At 36.0% G+C, this 18,259-nt stretch overlaps 1 protein-coding gene across 1 annotated transcript in view; it reads right to left on the reverse strand.

Moving 5' to 3' along the window:
• The window catches only part of LOC138703380 (probable glutamate receptor), a 107,979-nt gene that overhangs the window by 39,591 nt on the left and 50,129 nt on the right, over positions 1–18,259 (reverse strand). Inside the window, exons 3-4 of the mRNA XM_069831206.1 lie at positions 6,075–6,247; positions 1,920–2,216 (exon numbers count right to left, since the gene is read on the reverse strand). Coding sequence (XP_069687307.1) covers positions 1,920–2,216; positions 6,075–6,247 — 470 coding nt within the window. The remainder of the gene's footprint in view (positions 1–1,919; positions 2,217–6,074; positions 6,248–18,259) is intronic.

An 18,259-nucleotide genomic window follows, 5' to 3' on the forward strand; every position in this document is an offset into this window, starting at 1 on the left:
ATATCTTCGGAAATAAGCTCCGTAATGGACGGTAAATCCTCGTGAATCATCCTGTGTAACCATTCAATTACAACATTCAAAATGTAATCACTTATAAGTATTTATTCGTAAAATGTATGAAGAATAATGTTACATAATTTGAAGCTCTCTTTCGAATTACAAATATTACACAATTTATTGTAAGTTATTGTATTTTCATAATCTACTACATACACTTACATATTTTCTCGTTTTGCATGCAGCATGCTACAATAATTAGTAATTCGGAAACTAAAATCTAGCAAAAGAGCTAAGAAATTACAAATGCACTTTCCATTTCATGTGGTTTAGTTCTTAGACTGCTGGGTCATGTTCACTAATGCAGTAGATCTGAAAAAAAAAAAAAAAAAAAAAAAAAAAAAAAAAGAGAGAGGGGGGGGGATGTACTCATTATTGCCACCTGGCAATTGAAAACTACAACAAAGATTAAATACTTTTATCCATGACAGGTATCTAAATTAGTCTTAATTTCATCCTCCTTAACAACCTAAATAAAGATTTTATTCGTAGTACTAGATTAAAAGTTTTTAATTCACTGCTGTGACTTAAAAACTTTTTCCATTACAAGCAACACATTAGCAACCATAAAATTCATACATTTATTCATTTATAACGTCTTCACAAACAACATATTGAAAAGAAAAGTTGTAGGCTATAATTTAAAATTGAATTTAGACGCCGATAATGAAATTTACACAGTAGTAATGGAAAAAAATATTATATAGCACACGAGAGTAAACAGATTTTTGCGCTCGTGGAAATTATCACCTTTGGCTTCGTGTCGGGCTCTAAAATTTCTATTAACGCATAAAATCTAATTTTACTCTCTTATTCTATAAATTACTATTAGGCCTATATAGAGTGATTCAAAACCTCTACGACAAACTCTGAGAGGTGATAGATCTAACAATAAGGAACCCTTTTTGGAAAAACAACCTATGTCTTTTGACGTTTCGTTTTGAAGTTTACGGTTGAAAATGTTTTTGCGCTGGCGTATGTCAATGTATGCGAATGTGTGCACCCATGCTTGTTTGTTTGTTTAGATGTTTGTAAGAGACGAGAAGGGTTGTTGTTGTTGTTGTATGTTTACGTTTAATGCTCAATACCTTTCCCTTTTAGTTCAGTGTAATCATCAATTGAGAATGGATGCCTACGCGGTCTTCCATCAATGTGCCGGTGACGAAGAGACCCATCGTCTCTAAGGCGCTGATAAAATCGACCAAACATTGTGTGGTGAGGGTGGTTTTGTTGTTGGTACATGTGGAGAACTCTTCTTCCGTTTCCGCGAGACTCTCCATAACACATTACCATGTCGGCTAACTCGGGAAAAGTGTAGACATCCATTCTGAATTGATGATTAGACTGAACTGAAAGGAAAAGGTATTGAACATTAAATGTAAACAAACAACAACAACCCTTCTCATCTCTTACAAACGTCAAACAAACAAACAAACAAAGAAACAAACAAACAGGGGTGCACACATTCGCATTGACGTACGCCCGCGCAAAAACATTTTCAATTGTAACTTCGAAATGACGCATCAAAAGACATAGGTTGTTTAACAAAAAGGGTTCCTTATAGTTAGCTCTAACACCCCTCAGAAATTGTCGCAGAAGTTTTGAATCACCTTATATTTAAACAATTTGATAACATTGTCATTTAAAGAAGACAAATCAGTGAACTATACTCATACTTCATGTACCAAAACATGTGCTCGTGTGTCTCCAAATACATAGGCCTACCTGTCTTAGACAAAGATTGATAAATTTAATTTCGTTTTGATTTTGCTCATTTAAAGTTTCTCAAACGCAAATTTAATTAATAAAAATATTAATATAGTAAATGTGATTGAATTACTATAATCTAATTTTTATCTTACATCTCCTGTGACAGCTTTGATGACGAGGCCTTGCAGATTACCCCTGCGCTTATATATGCTGTCTGGCATTCTAGTTAAGCCCGACTTGGTCGTCCATGCGCTGTAATACGGGTCGTTCAGGGACATCCCCTTTGCAACTCGGTACACTTCATAGAGGATAATCCGTTTTGCTCCCTGAGAGGCCACTAAGAATTCGGCGTTGAATGGAACATCGATGTCTGCAAAGAAGCTCGGAATGGAGTCCGTAGTGAGGAACATCAGCCACGTTGCGCCCGCCATATTGTTTTTCATCGAGTACTGGAAGAATGAGCATTGTCCTAAACCAATAGAAATAGCTACAGTCATAGCTCAATCGTTTATCATTATAGGCCTAATTTTAGAACAAGTAATTGATCGGATATGAGACTTCCTAATAAGGGTGATTTACACGGTGCTAGTTTTATTTGCTTTGAAGAAGCGTCTGTAGTCGCGAGCCAATTCGCTGGAAAAAAAACCTCTAAAAGAACCTGCTTCTTTTTTTTTTACCAGCGACCAATTTTCAATTCGCAGCGCATGAAAGTCGCTGAAAAGTTGGACAAGTCCAACTTTAACGCTCCCTGAAAGAGATAAGAGAACGACTGGAGAATAGATCTGCCTTCTGCGCATGCGCGAGACGACCTGCTGACTACATTAGAGTTTCCTTTTTCTGTATGATTGGATATACTCTACCTTCTTCAAAAATTCTTCAAATTTCTCAAACCTCAACCTTAATACTTTGCGGTACGCGATTGGGTCTTCCAATGCTAGTTTCTTACAGCTATAGATTATCTGAAGTCCAATGAGTTAACCTCCGACCTATTCAATCCTTCTTTTTGTGTTCTCCTTGTTACATAATCGCATATTTGGGCTTGAATAACTCGTGCACAAACCGTAACAGTAGCCAGAGTAACATCATCCTCTGACACCAGGACACTTAACGCTGGTAACTTCCTATTTTTTACCAGCACCGTGTAAACGTTCATCAGTTAGCGAATATTGAAGCCAGATATTCGCTCCGGGAAAGCATCAGGGTGGCGACAGAAGAAGCTAGCGACTAGCGTTAAAACCAGCAACTTATAAATCATCCTATACAGAGCGTTCGCTTCAAGTCTGGGCCGAGAGAGTGGGCTGAGTCGCAGTCGACTAATGCCACGCCACCTCATGGCCACATGAAGCGCATGGCCACATAAAAATATGGACCCTATTATAGTTGCCGGGGAGGCACACAGCACTAGGGAATTGTTACATACCACGAAATATTTATAGCCTACATGATACCAAACTACTAACAACTTGCAAACCGATCAATTAGGCTTTAATTTATACAGCTCAATTTTCGTTTTCAATATCTACGAACAGATGGTTTCTCACAAAACAGTCCACAAAAACAGTAATAGCGCAGTCTAGTATATATAGTCACGAAGCGTGAGTTATGAGGGTGCTAGGAACAATAGACTGTGCCGGTACTATTTCGCATTGTCTGTAATGAGGCGATATTAGCGATCCTAGTGGTTAGCAACTATATATGGGTGCATATTTACTACGTATTGAGCTTCGTGACTGTATATAGTAGACTTGACTTCATCCTCAGGAGAAACAAAAAAAAAAAAAAAAGTAACCTCTCTCTCTCTTATTTCCAGGAGAATACATTAGTTGTTTTAAAAAAAATCCCCATTCCCCTTGTTTTTGCCTTATAATTGAACAAATACGTAGCTACAAAGCTTTAGGTGTTATGTATCCATGAAATAGTGCAAAATTCAGAAAATCTTTCACGTATTAAAAATGTAATATTTTGATTTTGTATTTCTTCTGATTGATTGGTATGCAGTTTTCACAATCGTATGTCAGCATAATGGTAACCACTGCAGAATGAGTTATGAGGGTGCTAGGAACAATAGACTGTGCCGGTACTATTTCGCGTTGTCTGTAATGAGGAGATAATAGCGATCCTAGTGGTTAGCAACTATCTATGGATGCATATTTACTACGTATTGAGCTTCGTGACTGTGTATACAAGACTGTGGTAATAGTTTAATATCTGTATGTGGCAGAGACAGCCGACTTTTCAGAGAAGACAATATTTCGACTCCAAACACGTTCTGTGATGTATACCTATATATTAGACAATATGGCTATGTGGAGTTTAGTAACATGAACTGTCGTCAGGAAGTCAAAAGGAGATAGCAATGCAATGGTATTGAACGGCAACTTCGTATGTTAAAATATCCAACTTTACAGAAGAGCGAAAAAATATTTTAATATCTTGATAATAAACAAATATCTGACATAAGAGGGTATTTAAACATCTTCATGTAAAGTTTGTATCCATACCGTAACATAAGATATGTTTCCAGAACATTCGTCAAGACTTTTTTGATAGAAATAAAGTGAAATCTCATTTTGTTCATTTTTTGGCTACGAGATTGCTGTTCAACACCATCTAATAACAAAGAAATCTTTTAATAGAAGAAGAGTATCATATGCGGACTTCTAGAAAACTAACTAAGGAAGAGTCTATTGCAGTGTTTTGTGTGGAGTGTGGCACTATATGGGGCATAAACGTGGACATTACGACGAATTGAAATGTGGATATGAACAAAACCGGAGCGTGTGAAATGGGCAGATAGAATAAGAAATGAAGCGGTGCTAGAAAGAGTGGATGAAGAAAGAATAATGCTAAAAGTAATCAGGAAGAGGGAAAGGAATTGGCTGGATAACTGCCTACTGAAGGATGCACTGGAAGGAATAGTGAACGGGAGAAACGTTGGGAGCAGAAGAAGATTTCATATTATAGAAAACATTAATACACAAAGATTAAGTTTAGATTGCTCAACAAAATTAATTTTCAGGAATTTGGTGTATCAAATCTAGAAAAAATTTGTAACACACATTCCTGACTTACTTCCACAAAAATAAAAATTAATTTAAAGTTGATCCTCATTAATACTGTACGAGACAAAACTACAGTTTCTTTCTGAACACCCCCAAATGCACACAACTGCTGGATTAAAATACAGCAGAAATTTTGGACCTAGAATATATATAATGCATTAATTAAAGCTTACCCTGAACTAAGTAGACTCAACATACACATAGATTTAGGAAACAATAATTAGATCAATTATTTAACTGTTTTTTCTTTCCTTAAGCTAACTGATTTTAAAATGTAAATCTAATACCCATGTACTTTTGTGGTTTCTATATCTGTGTTATATTATTTAATTATGTCTGTAATCTACTCTATATTAATGAACGCTCTTTGAGATTAAAATTGATGTTTAATACACATGTACTTTTGTACTAGTTCCTATATTTGTAGGCCTGTATATTATTGCATTCTATCTTTATTTTACTCTATATGAATGCTGTTGTACTGAATCAAGACTCTTCAATTTTGTATAACTAACTGTTGTATTCTAAACTGAACTGCGCCCGAGCACGAGCTTGTGCTCTTTCGGGCTGCAATGTCTAATATAGCTGAAACCTAATGTATTAAATACAGTAGAGTCTTGTTAGTCCGAACTACGCCAATCCGAAAATCTGGTTAATCCGAACAAAATTATTTTAAGAAAAAACCAAATTTATTGTAATAGTACAAAGGAACGAAAAGAAAAAAATGTATAACATCACTCAATTTCTTTTACTTAAAAAAGTTATGAAAATAGCACATTCAAGGGTAAGTACTTACAACAATTAGTGTTTTCTGTACATAATTTACACATCTGTCATGTCAGTAATTTTCTGTTGTTGTAATGAAGTGAACCTGTTGGTTTTGGTTCTAAAAATAGCAACAGGGTACTCCCACCACCGTCTCTCAGCGCTCGTGAATAGCATGCATTGCATTACAGGAAATATTTCGGTTAATCCGAAAATCTTGTAATCCGAATAGGTCTTGGTCCGAATTAGTTCCGATTAACGAGACTACTGTACATAAAATGTGAATAAATTTGAATTAGAATTAGAAAAAATTGAAAGATACATGGATCGTGTGCGGAAACTTAGAGGAAAGAGAATAATAGATAATATCGGAGAATGCTGGGTTTACAGTGAAAGACCTGCCGGTCGCTAAGTGAAGAACTACATTTTTCAGTGTAACATGTTACCAGTATTTCACATGTTAACAAGACGCATGCATACCTCGATGAGAGTAGCCTTGACTGTGGGGCCACTGGACAGAAGGACGTTGAGGGGTGTGTTTCGCGCGCACTTGGGCGCTGCAGTGTTGTTGCCGAAAATCCGCGCCGCCACCTGCACCCCTTCCTCAGACAGACGTTTCCGCAAGTGTAGCTGCACTGAACTCTCCTCCGCCGCTGGACAACAAAACACCTGACCTCAATATACATCACCATATTGTTACAGTGCTTAACGTCTCATAAAGAAGAGAGAGCTCTGTTACACCGCTTGAACTCAGCTCGATTCACTGTAGTGCGTCTTTTTGGCTGTTAAATGAGATTTAGGGTAGACCAGGGTAACTGCAAACACTTTTCACTGATTTCAAATATATTTCAACATTACACAGCTCCCAGCAACGGTAAGCATGACAAAGAAACACTGTGTTATTTTTAGATCTTTCTTTTCTCTGAAAATGGGTTTAAAATAATAAGGTTGACTTTTTTCATCTTTTAATTGCTAGTTTACATTTATCCCACCTATTTACCCCTTTGAGAGGGGGGTAATTGTAAGCACTAATTTTCGCACGGGCTATCAGACCTGAACATTTTTTGTTCTGTTTCAGAAGAAAGAGCTGTACTCCTTCCAACTCCAATTTTGGTCACTGGTACATTTCGTCCCTTTAATCTATGATCTATGACAATATAGAAACTCAGTAGCTCTCCTGAGCTTCACGATAACTGTAGTTACTATTTTTCACATCTGTGACAACCCTCTCTAAATCCTCTACAGTGTAGTTGAATGGGGGTCTCTTTGATTACTGAAATGTACGAAATGTAACCACAGTGAAACATGTTTACAACTACCCCCAAGCAATTAAAACTATGGGGCAAATGTAAACACGTCATAATTTAAGGAACTGAGGTTATGGGATATCTCAAAACCATTGTAACAAATGTTAACTACTGTACATTACTCATAAAAACACACTTTTCTTGCATTAAATGTATTCACCTCATTTTGCAAACTTATTAAAGAATTCGGAACTATTTCACTACAAATTTTCGCACTGAACGCCTGCACACATCGATTGCACTTAACACTTCACTCAGTTTAGGTGTTTCAAGATTCAAGTCGTCATCTCCATCACTGTCACTGTCGCTTGAAGCTGGTCCACTTTCTTGATCAGCACCGCGTTGTTGGCATACATCACCAATAATCTCCTCATGCTATAGTTCCCAACACACAGTCAGATTATCTTCAAAATGTACAAAAGTATCGAAATCTGTACCCTGCGGTAGAGCTAGCTCATTGCCAGACACAATTTTGTCACCATCACCACCATCATCATCGTCGGTAGCAGCAGCAGCCTTTTCCAGTAAGACACCAGCTTTTCGAAAACAGTAAGTTCTTGTTTGTGGAGGATGACATCTGCTTCCAGGCAGCCTAATTAAATTTCATGGCTTGTAGTACGTTAATGAAGAGATTTTCATTTTCTGCGTCAGTCATTGTTATTAAATGATGAACGCCATTTTTTTATAATGCACTTTGAAATTTGAAATGATGGTTAAATCAAGCGGTTGTACAACACCGGTACAGTTAAGAGGGAAAAATATTCCGCTCGAACATTTTCCAAAAATATTTGAGATAGATGTGCTGCACATCGATCCATAAGGAGAAGGATCTTCTTCGGCTTCTTTTTTATTCTAATGGCAATTTTTTTAGCCACTGTCATCCTAGAATTTCTATTGAATTCAGGGGTTCTAAACATTTTGAAAATTGTGGGCACCGCCCACATGTCATATTAAGTGAGCTTGCAAAATAGAATGGAATAGGTTTAATAGGTCTATATGAATACAAAAATAAATAAACAAAGAAATAAATTTTTGAAACACTCACCAGGATAATGATATCCTTGAACTTTAATTTTATCAAGAATGTCAGTGATGTCGGAGGAGAAGTCGCTTATAGCTACACGTAAAGATAAGAATTATTATTATTATTTTATTATTATTATTATTATTATTATTATTATTATTATTATTATTATTATTATTATTGCTGTCAAAAAATCTGAAAGTTAGAATTTATAAAACAGTTATATTACCGGTTGTTCTGTATGGTTGTGAAACTTGGACTCTCACTCTGAGAGAGGAACACAGATTAAGGTTGTCTGAGAATAAGGTGCTTAGGAAAATATTTGGGGCTAAGCGGGATGAAGTTACAGGAGAATGGAGAAAGTTACACAACACAGAACTGCACGCATTGTATTCTTCACCTGACATAATTAGGAACATTAAATCCAGACGTTTGAGATGGGCAGGGCATGTAGCACGTATGAGCGAATCCAGAAATGCATATAGAGTGTTAGTTGGGAGACCGGAGGGAAAAAGACCTTTAGGGAGGCCGAGACGTAGATGGGAGTATAATATTAAAATGGATTTGAGGGAGGTGGGATATGATGGTAGAGACTGGATTAATCTTGCACAGGATAGGGACCGATGGCGGGCTTATGTAAGGGCGGCAATGAGCCTTCGGGTTCCTTAAAAGCCATTTGTAAGTAGGTAAGTATTATTATTATTATTATTATTATTATTATTATTATTATTATTATTATTATCCTCAATTTGTTCTTGAGCTATTTCATAAGTGAAAAAGTTTTTTTTTTTCGCATAAGTAGGTTGTCACAAACAAATCCAAAAATTTGAGGGAAACACTCTGTAGTATTTGGAGCCTTTTTGTATCTTTTGCTCACCAAAGACTATGATTGCTACTTCTAAAACACATACTTCAGAGATTAGAAGGACTGGAGATCTATCAATTCAAGTTCTTCGCGTGCAGCTATATTAATCTCTTGAATCCCAGTGATTTCTCTGTGTAAGTTCACACTGAATTGAAAGGGAACTTACAGCATGAAATAGGAGAAGCTCTATCAGATCTGTAGGATATTATAATGGTTGGATAGGAACTCTATTTGTTCAGGCTCGTAGATCAAGGATAAGTTAAAGACAAAACTATTATTAGAATTTTTCTCGTACAACAAAATCTGAATTGAAAAAATGACCTCGGAGCGTTCGAACTCGCGAGCACTTTCTTGCTTGCATGACGAGAGCACCAAATGCCATTAAAAGAGCACCATGGCGCTCGCGAGCACCAAGTTGAGAATGTTTATCGTAGATTTGTTTTCACACCCTTAAAACTCTTCTGATTCATAGATTTTCCTATCATAAATGAGGGAAATTTGTCAGATCCATCTGCATTGGTGGCGAGAAGAACTGTTTCGTGAATTTTACTTTTCTTCCCTCCATGGCATGAGCCACTCTTTTCAACTAATGCTTTACTAGGAAGGAGATTATACAATAGGCCGATCTCGTCACAGTTATAGATGTTCTGAGGCTAATAATGGCTTATGATACTGGGTAGAACTTCATTCTAGTGTTGCACCGTGACGTCGTCCACAGCTTTCAATGGAACAATGTGAAAAGTGCCTGTTCCAAATCTATTTACCTCCCTTCTTATTAACGGCTGCGTTTTGTTCATTTTGCACACAATTTTTAAAATCTCGTCCAAAATAGGTTTTTTTTTTTTAACATGGTGTAAGCCAATGTTCCGCAACCTTTTTTTGCTCACGACAGGGCTAGACTCAACACGACACACCAAAATGTTAATCCCCTCAAAAATAAATGACGTGACTCTCTCAATATAATTACGTAATCTAATAAAATCTATTATTATTATTATTATTATTATTATTATTATTATTATTATTATTATAAAACTGAAACCGACTCTTGCATTTATTAACAATTTATGAACTTTAATTCACTGAAGAAAATACACATTTCTATTACTAATATTAAAGTAAATAACTCTCCTCATACTTTCAATGTGATACTTGAACCTGCTTAGCTGCACACAGGTGGCTGATCCGCGTTGAAATCGTTGATAGTTCAAGCCTAATTTCTTCATCGATGGAATGAGTCTCTCCCTCTTTAATGTTTTAATTTCAGTTAACATCGAGAAGCCCAGTCCACACATATATGTAGTTGAAAATGATAATAACATATTAACTTTTACTACTTCGTGCATCACAATTTTCAGAGGAAATGGCAAAGACTTGGCGGTGAATGAGACAATGGTCGCTCCGTATATTAGGATATACTTCACGTACTTTAGCCACGAATCCTTTCGTAGAAGTGGCTCCATCTGTAAAACGCTAACGTAATTCTCCGTTGTTAATTAATTACGGACCACATATTCATTAGTTGTACGAAATATTTCTTTTACCGGTTGCTCGCTCGGGCACTTCTTTGCACAAAAAGAAAAGATCCATTACATCCCCATGAAAGTACCGAATGTAGGAAAGAAGTTGTGCGTGACCGCTAATATTGGTGACCGCTAATATTGGTGGACTCGTCGACTTCTGGCTGCTATTTATTTTATCCTTCATAATGTCTTGAACGTCATTGGCCACGTCAGTAACTCGGCGGTTAATTGTGTCAGCAGAGAAAGAAATTTAATTTTAATTAATTTTATTAATCTCTTACAATAATAGGTAAAAGCTCGCGTCACACCTTTAACCTTGTGGAGGCACACCGGTTGCGGAACACTAAGAAATTCCTAAGTCTGAAGCAATTTCAGTTCTTGTTTTGTGTGGATTAGTTTCCACCTCTCGTATGAATTTTACTTTTTCATCTAATGTATAAGTTTTCCTTTTTCTGTTCCCCATGGCTGAACGAAAACAACTGAAGTACAACAGTAAACACCAGATACCGGCAATTTTTATTATATACTTTATACAAGTCGATTGTTCCCACGAAAGAAATTCTCATATTCAAAACAACGTGTCAGCACACCTCTTTGTATTTTGTTTCTACGCTAAAAGCCGCTCGCTGTAATAATTGCACTCTTTGCTTTTGTTTCCGCGCCGAAAGTCGCCCGCTATACTTGCATCTACGTCGACAGACATAAGGAAAATTTGTCCACAGCTTCTTTTAAAACAGTATATGCTTATTACAATTTCGCAAAACTCAATTTTATTTGACTGACATTTAGGCCTAATACGTATAATAGCAAATTACGTATAAGTAAGGTTTAATTGAAGGGTTCAGAACCATAGTGGGCCAAGCGCCATTTACTAAAACCGAAGAAAACAAGTTTAAAAATAAGTTAATACCATAATTCAATGAAACATATAGCAAGTAATATAAAGTATACACATTAAGTAAAATTAAATGATATGTCAATTATCTTCAAACTCTGGTATTCACTTAACTTTTAACCTTTCTTTTTCCGTTTTTAATAAATGGTGCTTGGCCCACTATGGCTCTGAACGCTTCAATTAATACTTTTTAAATATAATTTTGCCGGGACCTACAAAAATTTACGTAGCCCATAAATACGAATTACGCAGTAAAGAGTTACGTATAAAATTGGTTCAACTGTAAATGTGACTTTAACACTATAAGTGAGTTTAATATTTGTTTCTTAACTAATGTGTCACTTACAGGGAATGTTGTGATAATTATTTAAAATTTATTTTTATTTCCATTTTTTACAGGATACCTTAAAGATGAAATACTTGGGGAGCACAGCGGTGAGTACAAACTGGGCTCAACTCATTGTACAATGTGAACTTACCTTTCTTTCCCCTCGTGAGTGCAGGTCAACAAGTCACTGACTTGCAGTGAATATTCACGATACGCTTAACGCTTTCAGTCAGATTGGCATGTGGCTAAATGTTATAACTCTAATTAATTGAGCGCTGGTGAAAACATACTCTGTCGTTTAAAAAGGGAAGAACTACACAGGTTAAAGTTCAGCCAAGGGTGAAACAACCTCTCTTCCTCTGTTTTGCACATTGTTCAGATTCAGGTTGTGGGTGCAGCAGTCTAGACTGCCAAAAATATGCAACATTAGAGAATTATATTTTGGGAACTTGTTTCATTTATTTTTTGTTTTTGCATGACAAATAAATTATACATACTTTCACTAGGAACCATATTACCAATAGTTTATATCAGTGGTTCCCAACCTTTTTGACTGACGACAGACTTTACTGAATGCCCACGATATTGCGACATATTTGTTTTTAATAATAATAATAATAATAATAATAATAATAATAATTATCATCATCATCATCATCATCAGTGCTTTTCTTCTGGAAAAAAAATTTGGTAGAACTCTGTGTATACTCTATTTTTTTTTTTTTTTTCATGGAGTGCAGTTTCATAGAACGGACTTTGCCGACAGACCTTCTACTGCCCCCTACTAGTTGGTTGTCATAAATAAATGTCTTCCTTACTGTGACGGAAATCTTGTCATCGCCTGTTAGTAACCAATCACAATCCTCGTTCAGAAGAATTGACAGGTTCCCCTCAAATCCACGTGAAGGCAGAGTTGCCGTATCTTTTCCGAATTCCAAGAATCCCGTCAGTCTCACTGTCTCATTTCGAAGGTCACCAGGATTATGGCAACTATGCAATGTTGAGACGAGGGAACAGGATGGAATTGTCAGAGATATTTGTGTAGGAAGTTATAAATCTGTAAGTGAGTGTTCAAAGGAGCCACCGAACTGCACTCCTTGAAGTAAAATAGAGTATAGAATATTTTATAGCGGACAGGGAGATGATTACTGTTCACTGCGCGGGAATGTTGTTGTTTTTCACCTCCTTTTCGTCCAGTTGAGACTTTCAAGGTCTAAGCTGAATTCAAAGAAAAATTATATTAAAAACATAGTTATTCATAGTTGTGGAGTAACGGTTAGCGCGTCTGGCTGCGAAACCAGGTGGCCCGAGTTCGAATCGTTGTCGGGGCAAATTACCTGGTTGAGGTCTTTTCCGGGGTTTTCCCTCAACCCAATATGAGCAAATGCTGTGCAACTATCGGTGTTGGACCCCGGACTCATTGCACCTGCATTATCACCTTCATTTCATTCAGACGCTAAATAACCTGAGATGTTGATACAGCGTCTTAAAATAACCTACTAAAAAAATCCACATATTTCGGTTCCATGATGAAAAATGCAACAAAAAGGTGAGGAAACGCCGTCCCAGAGTGTTCCGCCAGAAAGAAATCACTTATAATAACTTCTATGTAGTGTCGGACATCCAGTGTTGTAAATAGATGTTAACACGGAACAAAAAGAGCAGGAACTTGAGTGAGATTAGAAAAAAACAAAGGTAGCCTATGTGTCAAAAATCTCAACCTATCTATGTTGAATATCCGATAATAGTTTTTTATCATCTTTTAAAACTCAACATATATCAATTAATGTGAAGTCTGCGTTCGGTTGGTTGAACAGAGTTTCTCTATACGTGGCCTTATGTTTGATAGGCCAACACGTAAATTATGTTCAAGATGCAGCAGTCTATAACTTAGTTTAGATTTCACTATTTTCATGGTAGAAAATGCTGATTCACAAAAGTATAACGTTGAGAACGGCAGTTCTAAATGTCTTTTTAGTTTATTCGGCACCATCGACAAAACATTTCCGCATACCAAGACACTCAGAATTTTGTTTATATTCATCTCCACGCCACGTAAAACCATATTGCAAGTATTCATCACTATATTTACGAAACGCAGTACGTTTTTGTTAACCTTGAAGGGAATTTTCGCTCACATTATTTGAATTAGCACTGCTGTCATCTAATCCAGAACTTGGTTGAGATTGCCTTTTTCGAATAAAAAAATTTGTCCATAATAAAATCTAAATAAAGCACTTTTAATAAAAGAGTCGCGCTATCACCCGTTCACACTGAAACTGACTATATGTTCTGGCGATTCTAAACTCTGTTTATTGCTAAGTGAAAATAGTAAACAAATTACTAAGCATTGTTGGAGGTCATGAAAGATGAGTGAAACGGAGAAAAATTCTCTCAGGCACCGGGATTTGAAACCGGGTTTTCAGCTCTACATGTTGACGCTCTATCCACTAAGCCACACCGGATTCCCATCCCGATGTCGGATCGAATCCTCTCAGTTTAAGTTCCACCTCTTGGGTTCCCTTTAGTGGCCTACCCTCCCATGCACTGCGTAATAGATTTATGACAGTGGCACAATGTCCACACATGTGCAGAGATGCACTCGTTATGAGTGACTAAGTCAGATATTTCCAGACGTTTCGTCTACTACTGCGCCACAGGTACCCCTAGCAGAAGACTTCGACCTAGGTTACCTAATCACTGAAGATGTCTGCTGCAGTAGTAGACAAAACGTATGGGAATATCTACACCAGTAGACTACGGCATCTTAGCCCGGAAGCTCCATTTCAACTAGACTCCGGCCGTGAAAGCCTATATGCTAAGGCAGGCCTGCAGAACTGTAGCTCCTGAGAGCACTGCTATACTTCCCTGCCTTATCCCACCCACCATTTCTACCAGCACGGTCATGACGTTCTAGTTACGCTCGGCTGCATTAACATTCATTCGCAGCGACAGGTATACAATACGCTATCAAGAATTTACAAATGAACAAATAATAAAATCCTTAGAAACATACCTTTAGAAAGTAAGAGAAAAATGAATGAGGGAAATAAATAAATTTAAAAGACATGTAAAATAAATTTTAAAATATATGTGTGCTAATAGTGTAAGAAGGTCTATCTATGTGTATCGTCCTATTACTAGTAAAGCCGATTAAATCCACTTTTTGTGTAAAATAAGTTAAGTACAGTCTCCGACATGTCTTTCCGTGCTCTGTATTCTACTAAAATGAAATAATGTTGCTTGCCGGCAACAAACCAATTACTTTATTTGAAGAATTTATTATGATTTTTCGTACATTAATAAAGTTTTAATTTCTGTTTTACAAAACTTGTATTACTGGTCGTAACTGATTTTACTAATAATAGGACGATAAATAAATTGTACCTTGATAAGTAAGTGATAGCTATATGACCGGATGTCAATGCTGTCATTCAACATTGTAACGCACTCCAGCCAAATAAATATATAAATAAATAAATAAATAAATAAGAAAGTAAGAAATTAAGTAAATAAATAAGTAAATACGTAAATAAATAAATATATAAATAAATAATTAAGTAAATAAGTAGGCCTAAATAAGTAAATAAGTAAGTAATTAAGAAAATAAGTGAATAAGTAAGAAAGTAAATAAGTAAACAAACAAACAAATAATACGCGTATTGCAGTTTAAAGAGAACTGGAACATGGCAAAATCTAAAGCCGCGAAGGAATACTACTTCCAAAGGAAATAGTAATATGATTATTTTGTTGTTGAAGGCGAAAGAATTGCTTGTTTACTGTGTCCCATCCAATTTATTTCCACTCGTCATTTCAATATTAAACTACATTTCAACAAAGTCCATATTAAGAATTATGGAATGCACAAACTTTCGGGTAAGTTCATTATTACGAACTGTATATTGATTATTTATTTATATACTGTAAAATTAAGGACGTCACTCGTTGTGTTCATTTTGAATTGAAATTAATAGTGACTTTCAAGGTTCATTACTTAAATGCTATAAATTTATGTTTCCGTAGGTGATGATAGGAGGGAAGTTTTCGAAAATCTAAAACAGGTTAGGTGCAAAGAAATCTCAAAGAAACTACCGACAGGAAATCTAGCATAATTGTAAAACTTGAAACGAGATAACGCATTATAAAAACAATGAATTTATTACAATTCTTTTTGAAAATTACATGCCACCACTGATGGACCTTTGACGACAAGAGAAGGTAGATAACTCTACGCGGATGTCGATAATCCCCAATAGAAGTGGAGTGAGGCTGACGTCATATTTCCCTTCTTACGAGTTCTGTAGGCCTGTTGTATGCCTATTAGCCCACAGATTTTCAGATATAAGTGCCAAACTTCATGACTTACATTAGTTGGCAGCTAATGCTGTTTTGGAAATAAGTAAACACAAAACAATAGAAAAAAGGATTTATATTAGAGTGGATTCTGCTCTTATAACAGAAGAAGTAATTGAAGCTACAAATGAATTTACATATCTGGGAAGTATAAGTTCTGTGAATGGTGGTTCAGATGAAGATGTAAATGCCAGAATAAAGTAAGCAAGACATGCCTTTATTCAATTGAAATCAAAGCAAATCTCCTTAAAACTTAAATTAAGATTATTTAACTCAAATGTAAAGTCGATTTTACTATACGGATGCGAAACTTGGAAGGCAACGAAACAAAATGGAAAGAAATTGCAAGTCTTCATAAATCGTTGCTTGAGGAACATCATGGGTATTTGGTGGCTAGAGATTATAACTCATAAGGAACTCTGGAGAAGAGCAGATCTGCACGAAATCAGCAAAGAAATCAAATTCAGAAAATGGAAGTGGATTGGGCATGTACTAAGGAGAGAAAATGATAACATCAGTAGAATAGCTCTGGATTGGAACCCCCAAGGACTGAGCAGACGAAGAAGAAGACCTAAGATAACATGGAGCAACACAATTAAAGGTGAGGCTAAATAGACAAGGAAATGCTGGAAAGAAATTAAAGTGTTGGCGAACAATAGAGTACGATGACGTGCTTTTATCAAGGCCCTATGCATCCCTGCGGAGTGACTACTACTACTACTACTACTTTTAACTTGTTCCATTTTCAAATTTAACTGCGTGTCAAGATGACCTAAATACCTAAACGAATGACCAAAGCTACACAAAATGAAAACAATATACACAAGTTGGACGTGAATAATAGTATTGTCAGAACTGTGCTAAACTAAACGTTCATCAGTTCCTCTGCGCTCCCTGATGGAGACGATAAGTGCATTGTTTAGATACTCTAAATCAAGATATTGAAGAGCTAACTGACAGGTCACCAGTGTTTTGTTTCCCCACCATTGAACACGGCTGATACAAAATCGATGGTTCATGTTTAATGACACGCAAAGAGAAGGCGTGTCCAGCTGTAAATTTCACGGCCACAGCCAGATGCAGGGACATTAAGCGACTACAACTGTCAATCTTGACAAATTGACTGACGTTTGTGTAGGCTTACATTGATTCACTTTTTCATACCTAGACACTGCCCTATATAAAGTTAAGAAATAACTTTTCTCTATTGTCAAAAATATCGAAAAATAAATGAAGTTGTCGTTGATCATTCGATTCTATGATGATTGACGTTGGGCAAGATAAAAGGAAAAAATAATAAATTATTCCTGAAGTATTGCAGAAGTTTTCTTACATTATGAAGTATTTTTCTCATCTTAACTTATTTTGTAATCATTAATAATTCACGAACTGTAAGCGACTCATATATGCGAAATGTCGATACTGCTTGACGAAGCTTGAAAGCAGTGGACGATTCATTGGCATACGTTGAAATATCTTCATATACTATTGGTAGGCTATGTGCTTGACGGCATTATGTCTCGTGTAAAATGCATGTCAAGGGAGTCCCATATGTTTTCATGTAAATAATATAGGTCCAGATATGGAATTATGTCACGGTTGCACGTAATAATTTATTACAGTAGAACAAAAAGACGGAAGAGGAAGGAAATGAAAATAGTAATGTATAGGAAAATAATAAAAAAGGAAACAAAAAGGAAAAGAAATAGAATATAAATTACAGAAAATAAAGAGGAGAGGAGAGGAGAGGAGAGGAGAGGAGAGGAGAGGAGAGGAGAGGAGAGGAGAAGGAAAAATAAAAAGAGAGGGGAAGGAAAAATAAAAAGAGAGGGGGAAGGAAAAATAAAAAGAGAGGGGAAGAAAATAAAAAGAGAGGGAAAGAAAATAAAAAGAGAGGGAAAGAAAATAAAAAGAGAGGGAAAGAAAATAAAAAGAGAGGGAAAGAAAATAAAAAGAGAGGAAAAGAAAATAAAAGGAGAGGGAAAGAAAATAAAAAGAGAGGTAAAGAAAATAAGAGATGGAAAGAAAATAAAAAGCGAGGGAAAGAAAATAAAAAGAGATGGAAAGAAAATAAAAAGAGATGGGAAGAAAATAAAAAGAGAGGGAGAGAAAATAAAAAGAGAGGGGAAGAAAATAAAAAGAGAGGGAAAGAAAATAAAAAGAGAGGGAAAGAAAATAAGAGATGGAAAGAAAATAAAAAGAGAGGGAAAGAAAATTAAAAGAGATGGGAAGAAAATAAAAAGAGAGGGAAAGAAAATAAAAAAGGAAGGGAAAGAAAATAAGAGATGGGAAGAAAATAAAAAGGGAGGGAAAGAAAAAAGAAAAAGAGACGAGACGAAAAGAAATGAGAGAGAAGATAAAGAAAGGACA

This window comes from Periplaneta americana, chromosome 7 (genome assembly GCF_040183065.1).
Source record: "Periplaneta americana isolate PAMFEO1 chromosome 7, P.americana_PAMFEO1_priV1, whole genome shotgun sequence".
Taxonomy (NCBI): domain Eukaryota; kingdom Metazoa; phylum Arthropoda; class Insecta; order Blattodea; family Blattidae; genus Periplaneta; species Periplaneta americana.